The 7872-nt window shown below is 39.3% G+C and overlaps 1 protein-coding gene across 1 annotated transcript; it reads right to left on the bottom strand.

Annotated features, from left to right (window-relative positions):
• Positions 1–447: 447 nt before the first annotated feature.
• On the bottom strand, positions 448–5753 carry LOC147756020 (uncharacterized). The gene is made up of 3 exons (XM_086987512.1): positions 5606–5753; positions 4097–4813; positions 448–3259 (listed from the first exon to the last, which is right to left on the bottom strand). The coding sequence occupies exons 2-3, from the start codon at positions 4296–4298 to the stop codon at positions 3024–3026; spliced, it is 438 nt and encodes a 145-aa protein (XP_086843638.1). The 5' UTR covers positions 4299–4813; positions 5606–5753; the 3' UTR covers positions 448–3023.
• Between the last annotated feature and the right edge of the window lie 2119 nt (positions 5754–7872).

Here is a 7872-nt window from a genome sequence, read left to right on the forward strand (position 1 = left end):
CCAAGTTATATACCCATTTCTTACAAAAAAAAAGATAAAAGACCAAAAGTTGTTGATCGGTACTATAATTGATGTTTTTTGGATTCAATAGCTCAACGGTATAATGGACAATAGAAAGACAAAGCACTTCTTACAACAGCATTATAAGGCCATCGTAGAGCATATCTGTTAGAAGAAAAACGTATGATGAACGAAAAACGAGGTATGTGTTTCCGCTCTGATAAATGTTTCGCCATCGTCCTTAGCCGGTTAATAATTGTCCTGCCGAGGACAAACATAATCCGTGTATTTACCTAAATCTTCTTCGAATAGCACATAACAGTTCTTATAGATCATTATTAGGATAGTGTGTTTCTGACGTGTCCCACACACGTGAGGCGACTCAACGAAGCAAACAACTTATCCTGTTTGAAAACCAGGAATCAGAAAAAGGACGAAACGCGTCGGTTCTAGGCAATAAGTTTCATGTCAAAACGTTTATTAACACGATTTTAGTGAGAATAAATGATTAGGGTCAAATAAATAAAAATGGTTTTTAGACACTTTTTGTTTCCTCATATTGAACATTTTGTAATCATCATTTAAAGGATGTAATGCTACCAAAGTAGTTCCGCTAATTGCCTATCACGAAGATGGGATTGCGGTTTCTTCTATGAGGCGCGGCCATTTGCTGTAACCATCCCCGCCAAATATCGTAAATGCAAAACAAAACCATACATGATAGAAATCGTATCGTCTAACTCGGTCGGTAGAACACCGGTTTTCAGGTTTAATCCTAAACTAAGCCTAATTGGTCTTCTCCAGTTATCTGAGTTAGTGTTACTGTCCACCTCACCTTTCGCCACACATTTAAAATCGATCTAGGCCGCGCCACGTGTCGTTCAAAAAAAAGTTCCCTTAATTCAGGCAGGTATATGTCATTACCAAATTCCAGTAGTTCATAATCGTTATGATGCCAATAGTCAATGCTCTTTGCTGTGATCATCGTGAGACCATGTACAGAGGCCGAAATATTGTCATTAAAAGACTTGGAGGTAAATATGGAAGCGCAGGGAATGACTATGCGTAAAGGAGGCGTCTTGTTATTTAATGATAACTAAATTCAAATCAAAACAAGCAAAGTGGATATTTCGAAATGGTAAAAAACGTTTCGGAAGCATTAAGATGCTGAAATAAAGTGTTGGCCTTAGAAAATGATGCGGAGGATGATCACACTAGTGAGATCAAGGTTTCCGGAAACCCATGATCTTGGTGGCGATCTAGCGCGGCGCAGTACGTGCTCGGTTGTTATCTTAGCACGGTGGTGGGAAAGGCCTGCTCGTACCTTTACTGAACTAAAATCGAAAATAGATAAGCTGGGAAAAAAGTTATGACCCTATGATGTCAAGTTCAAACGATCAGCGTATTCTGAGCGAACATTAGAGGCCAGCCAACGACCATCAAGTTGTACAAGTTAATTTATGTTTTGTCCGCAGTGACTTCTGAGAATATCGAATAGAATACCTATTTGAGTTACACATAATACTCGATCCCTAATAACACACAACTAGCACAATGTCAATTGTAAATTTTGGTACTGAACATATCAACATTTCACAACCACTGTTATTTTTATTACTTATATATATATATATATATATATATATATATATATATATATTGATAGACATAAGAGTAAAGTCTTCTGTAACGTGAGGCGGTCCCTCCTTCTGCGTCATGCTTAAATATATCATCCGCATGAAATATGCCCCCGTTGCGGGCAATACTTTTACGCCCTAGGCTATTCAGCATAAGGCCTAAACAGCTTTTGTGCTTCTTCTTCGAACAAAGGATAAGATTAAGAGGCTATATATGCCTTCCTGTTGAAGATATACAAACACTCAATTGGATTACCCTAATTGGTTGCTTTTTATAGCCTTTTCACCAGCGGAATCTTGAACTAAACAGTTTGGTCTTTTTTTTTTAATAACAATACATATTTATTCAATAATATTCGACGTATAACGTAAGATGACGTAGCAGGAAATCAGTTTCGAGAGCTGTAGGGCAAACATTTTTCGTTTATAAACTGGAGGCATGCCGACTCTTTACTGTTACTAACACTAAGCGTACCACTACATTACTAAAACGTCACAAGCACTTAAAAAATCGGCTTATCCAGTGTAACAGACGACAAGGCACAATCGCGTTCCACCAGTATGTCTCATATTAAATACTCCAAAGCAAAGAGGCTGTAGATCATAACCTTACTTCTTGTCGCTCCCAGCAAACCCGAGAGCATAATTCTGTTTACCGCTGCCGATGAACAGCCAGTCAGACCTACTCAAATACTGTAGGCAAAAACCTTGACGTTAGGTTTAGAAGATGCGCCTTTCTGGTAGCAAGTCTTGGAGATTCAACAGGCTAAACGTTGATTTGCTTGATTCTACTAAAAATAAAGGGAACACTGAATTGAGAGAAAACATATATATTCATTGAACAAACACGCTCTTCCGTGTGCTTGTTTACCACACGTAAAGGCTACCTCATGAACAGGCCACCGATGCAGTACCTCTTGCCGTAGAATTTTTTCTATTATTAAGTGTCTTAAGTGGCATGTGGCATATGCGAACATGACAGGGCTCTCTCGAGATAGCATAAAATCGACCTCCTAGCTGAATTCCCCGCAATTACATCACTTCCATTAAAAGATACCTTCATGGTACACTTTGCTGATACCATCAACGACCACCTCGTACATCGAATATCACATGACGTCTTACATGTTGTGGCATTGTCGGTTGAAGATCTTTTTTTCGTTATTGTAGTAACTGTACGACCATTGTGTATGATTACACTTCGCCTTCTTCAGTGCTACTAAGGGAAAGGGTTGGGCGAAACTTGTGGATCTCTATAAGTCAGATTTCACATGTTATTCTTCTTTTTGAATAAACATAGAATTCGCTATTACTGTCTTGTTGACAAGTTATAGCAGACGACAACGATGCATTTGTTGCATGTTGGACGTAACTTCCAGCCACTCTTCACCACTTTCTAGGCTGTTTGGTCTTTGATGCGCAGAAACTTAAAATTTGGAATATTGTACAGCCTTGATTGTTGTTGTATTTCGGGCAGCATTGGCAAAGAAGCTTGTCTTCAGGATTAATTCTGCATGTCTCACTGAGGGAATCGCGCCGTCGCATCCTAGCCAACTCGAATCCACTAAAAGGAGACGTCTCCCATATGCTTAACCCAACACCCCAGGGGTTTTCCGGCGATCCTGAAATATGCATATATACACACATATAATCTTAATGATATTAACAATAATAGTATGCGTTCTTCAGTCTAATTTAGAAATATGTATCACGAAAACTCATCTTTGCCTAAATTGGCGTCAGGGCTAATGATAGTGGCAAGCTGTCAAAATGTTTAAGGCCATACGTAAACCAGACGATAAAAAGTGTCAGCCTTCTATCCAGTGTGTTTGGAGTGCCTTTATCTATGAGAATATTATGTCTTACTAGAAGCGGGTTTAAGCAAATTACTATAAATGATCGTGTTGAATTGACATGTCATAATAAACAGATCCTAATAAAGCTTGTTATTATTATTATTATTAAAAACAATAATACGCTTGTATATGTACCACTGTATCCCATCACCAACGTATTAGCCCGAGTGAGTGATATAAAATGTTTTGACCTATTCCGTATAACACAAATCAGGTGTTTCTATTTAGCAGCTCACTCGTAACCAAAATTCTAATTAATAAATGATTTTCAAGTAACCTCTACTATTCTAAAGCATACCTCACGGACAACGCTGCGGCAATAGAGAAAAATCCGGCCCAAATATATCCTACAAGGCTATCTATTTTTCACTTGTCGTCTAAGATGACCAACGAGCTAAGTTTTTTCTGTGAAATCGAAGGATTAACGAAGTCGATTTGGCCATCCTCGCAGTGATCGTTTCGTGAACCCATGCGGTTTTTAAGAAACCCATTTGTTGTTAAGAAACTTTGTTATAAAGTTTCTTAAATTCATAACTTATCGTAGTTAAGCAATTGCACTTTAAACCCATTCAACAGAAAGTCACAATCGTATTGAACGCTTACCGTTTTGAAGAAGCTGCATGTCGGCTCGTTTAGCCACACCACCGTAATCTGCGCATATTTTCTCCAGAATATCGGCCATGCGTGATCCGCAAATGCGAAGCGGTTTGTTCATCTCGAATTGCTCTTCTAGCGATGACGAACCCCAGACGAGCGGAAGTATCGTCACGAAAGATAAGCACCCGATGGTTGTAAACACGATCATTTTTTAGATTTTACGAATTTGCATCAGAATTGAGATACGACCGGTTGGACCGAAAGGCCCTGATTGGGATCACACTGCCAGGTTGGTGTGATTCCAAGCAGGTTCTTCTGGCTAGTCCTTTTGCTTTTATACTACTTTCAGGCTTGGGGATTACGATCCGCCGATTCTGTTCTGACGTGCACGTCACAACAAGCCTTCGCTGTATTAGTAAGGGTGGCTCGATCTTACAGAATGTATTCAGATTGGTTATTAAAATCGACCTTTCTCTGGCTCCGAATAGGCCTCGCGACAAATCAGTAAGGTTCACCATACTATGAAGGCTAATTCCTGTCCGTTTTATAACATTTAAAGATGACTTCCGCGTTTATAATATACTTCGCTCTGCCGAACAATATACTTTCGCCTGTTATGCCCCATGCGTCGCAGGCCTTTACTGCTCTTGCTTATACATTTGACGTCTTCTTAAATCCGGCCAACATGACTGAGAACTTCAATTGCTATATGTAATTCTATACCTTAACAAAAAAAAGGCAGATTAAATTAATTGAGGTTTTAGAAGATTTTGACTGCCAATATCGAATACTCAAGGGTACATATGTACATAGGCATGCAATACATATGTACATATACATGCACATGAATTCTTTACGTTCATGTGTTTGTTGGTATAGGATCGACCTCAGTCTATAACTGTGGGTTTGGGCCTCGCTATGCAATGCGTCCTCTCTAACTTGTAAAATCATAGAGTTCTTCTAAAAAGTACTTGAATTAGTATTTGTATACCAATATTGTGTTCGATGAAGAACGATCTTCACCCATTGAATCACGCAAAACGTGTTTTCCTTGAACCCGCTTGCCTTGCAAATAAGAGCCAACCCCAACAGCTGGCATCCATTATTTGGTATTCATGTCACTAGGCAAATAGATGACTAGCTATATGGTCTAGTCCTTAAACGCCAATCGTCCCATAATAAAATACCAGTTAAAGATATATATTTTCTTACGAAGATAAATACACGTTTTGCTTGATCCATCGATCCCAACAGCAGGAAACTTTTGACAGCCACCGTCTCACTACCCAAAAGCACTTCTCTCTGTATCGTCGGTGCCCGAACGTGAAGGTCAACCAATGGAAAACAGTTGTTCGTACGTTACCGCCTGCTTCAATGGCATCGTACCTTGTGAGTGACACTTCTTTATATATAACTGCATAACAACACGATGTGGCTTTTTTGTCGAGTTCAGCCAAATGCGCCATTACGAGTTGCAATTACGCCCATGCAATCAGTACAACGCAATTCTCTCACCCGGATCAAATGCCGCTTGAGGCCTACGATGCTAGATGGTCCACCATGAAGCAGACAGATTTGTTGGCTGCTTGGCCTACCCTTCGGATCACGTAGTCACACAGATGCAGGAAAAACAACAGCGACGACGGCGACGGCGGCGGCGGCGGCGGCGGCCACCTAAATTAGCCAAAAATATCGATTCGAAAGCTATATGACTCATGATGTTGACAACATCCTTTCTTTAATGCACAAAAAACTTTTTCGTAGTAAATGTGAATCATGCGATATCGCTAGCCGTTAACTCGTTGTATACAAAAAATTACAACGGAATTAAATTCGAAGAGTCTCAAAGATGCAAGTGCTTAAAGTGGCCAAGATATTCAGAAGGCCTAAAAAAATCGAGACAATCTCGATAGTTAGAACTTGTCTGAGAACTGACGTTCTCTTCCCCAAAAAGACCGTTCGTTTATTTATCAAAAATCGAGAGTGTATCAAAAATATTTTTTAAGCCGTTTTGGTGAATTTTTAAACGCCCAAAATATCTATACTTTACTGAGAAAACTGGCAACAACGTATACCGTATATTTTCGGAAATTCCGAGCAAATCTATATGGGAGTTTGTGCAGAATGCTGAGCTAATCTTCACGCAAGTTCTGAAAATTATTTGCATATTGTCTAGTTCCAGATAAAACCGGCTGCCTACTTAAATCAGAAGCAGCGGATAAAGGCACCATAGAGTACATATACATTTATATAGATTGAGGGTACATTGCTCCTAATGGTAAACTTGACACAATCAGCAATCGGTTGTGTAAATAGGCGATGTTTCGAAATTACAAGGTACGAGGTGCACCCGCAAAAAATACCATCAAAGGTTCTTCATTTCTGTTACATTTTACACAAACACTCTTCGAACTCTTTCTTAGGCCATCGGGCCAAGATCCCTTCATCTTACGAAAATTTGCCCAGTTCTTCTGAAACAAATATGGTCTATTTGTGCCACAGCGATTTGCTAATCTAAGCGTCAAAAATCGAGGACTCTTTTAACGCCATGAAAAATCACTAGAGCTCATCCTGTTGCTAGATTGAACCTGGTACCTTCTTATTATTCATGCGATGCCCTATCGGTACCACAGCTCCCGCTATCCTACGAACATTCGTCATCGATGCACAGTTTTTACTGATGAAGAGCACGTTACCATATAGCATTGAAGCTTCAGTTTATGCCATTCTCAGATACGTGTATTTCTGGGTGACATAATAGCTAATATTTTTCTTTTTTTTTTTTTTTTTTTATTATCAGTGTTAGTTAGTTTACAACAATAACGTTAATTACTGTCAGACGTATTTTTAATCTCTCTTAATCGGATCGTATTGACAGCTTAAATACTGGCGTTGATCCTTACTCATAAAGGCGGCATGAAAAAGTAACGATCGCCATTGTCTGAACTGTTCAACCCACTCTGTTCTGAGATACGTCAGGGCTGCTGCGTGGTGTGCTTTAGACCGTGAATACTGCAATTTGGGGAAAATGTTGCCTACTCTGGGTAACATTGTGCGTCAACGACAATAATTATTAATCGTTCGAATCAATATGTTCATATCATTATGTTGTTAACCATAATGGCATTGTACTGCTCTGTTCTTAGTCCATCCGTTTACCGTAATTAAGAATGTCTTCATACAAATGCACATCGTCCCATAACAACTATACATTTCTTGGCCTATGCTTCGCTTCAAAAATCCAGGCCAATGATTCGTCTGTTATATTTAATGGCAATATATCTCTCAGTGACACCTCGTTCTTATATAACCGTACAGCAAGACGGCTTTCGTTACAAAGTATCTATGATGTTGAGCAATGCACGTGAGCCAACTTTCGACAAAGCACAGGTCCAATGGACCTTGACGCGTACCTTGTTCTTTTTCGTAATTCATACATTGCATTGATTAATTCCCCGACGTGTCTGGTAGGCCCGTGGTCCTATAGACAACAATAATGGTTGGCAATTATCTAAAAAACTTAAGACTTCATTTAAGAATCCTTCTCGTGAGATCTCACAGATGTATTTCACCAGTCATAGTAAAACAAGTGTTCAGTGTATTAAAGAAACGAGTAGATGAGACAAATGTCTCATATAAATGACTTCAGTGGAGAGTGAGGTTTCTCGACGAAATAGCGCTCATAGAAAATCGCTAAATGCTTCACATTTTGTATACGGCTACAATTGATCAAAGGCAAATTGAGTTCACGGAGCAGACGAGGTTTGAAAAGAACGCCAATA

The sequence above is a fragment of the Varroa destructor genome, unplaced genomic scaffold (genome assembly GCF_002443255.2).
Source record: "Varroa destructor unplaced genomic scaffold, Vdes_3.0 BEIS01000004.1, whole genome shotgun sequence".
Taxonomy (NCBI): Eukaryota; Metazoa; Arthropoda; class Arachnida; order Mesostigmata; family Varroidae; genus Varroa; species Varroa destructor.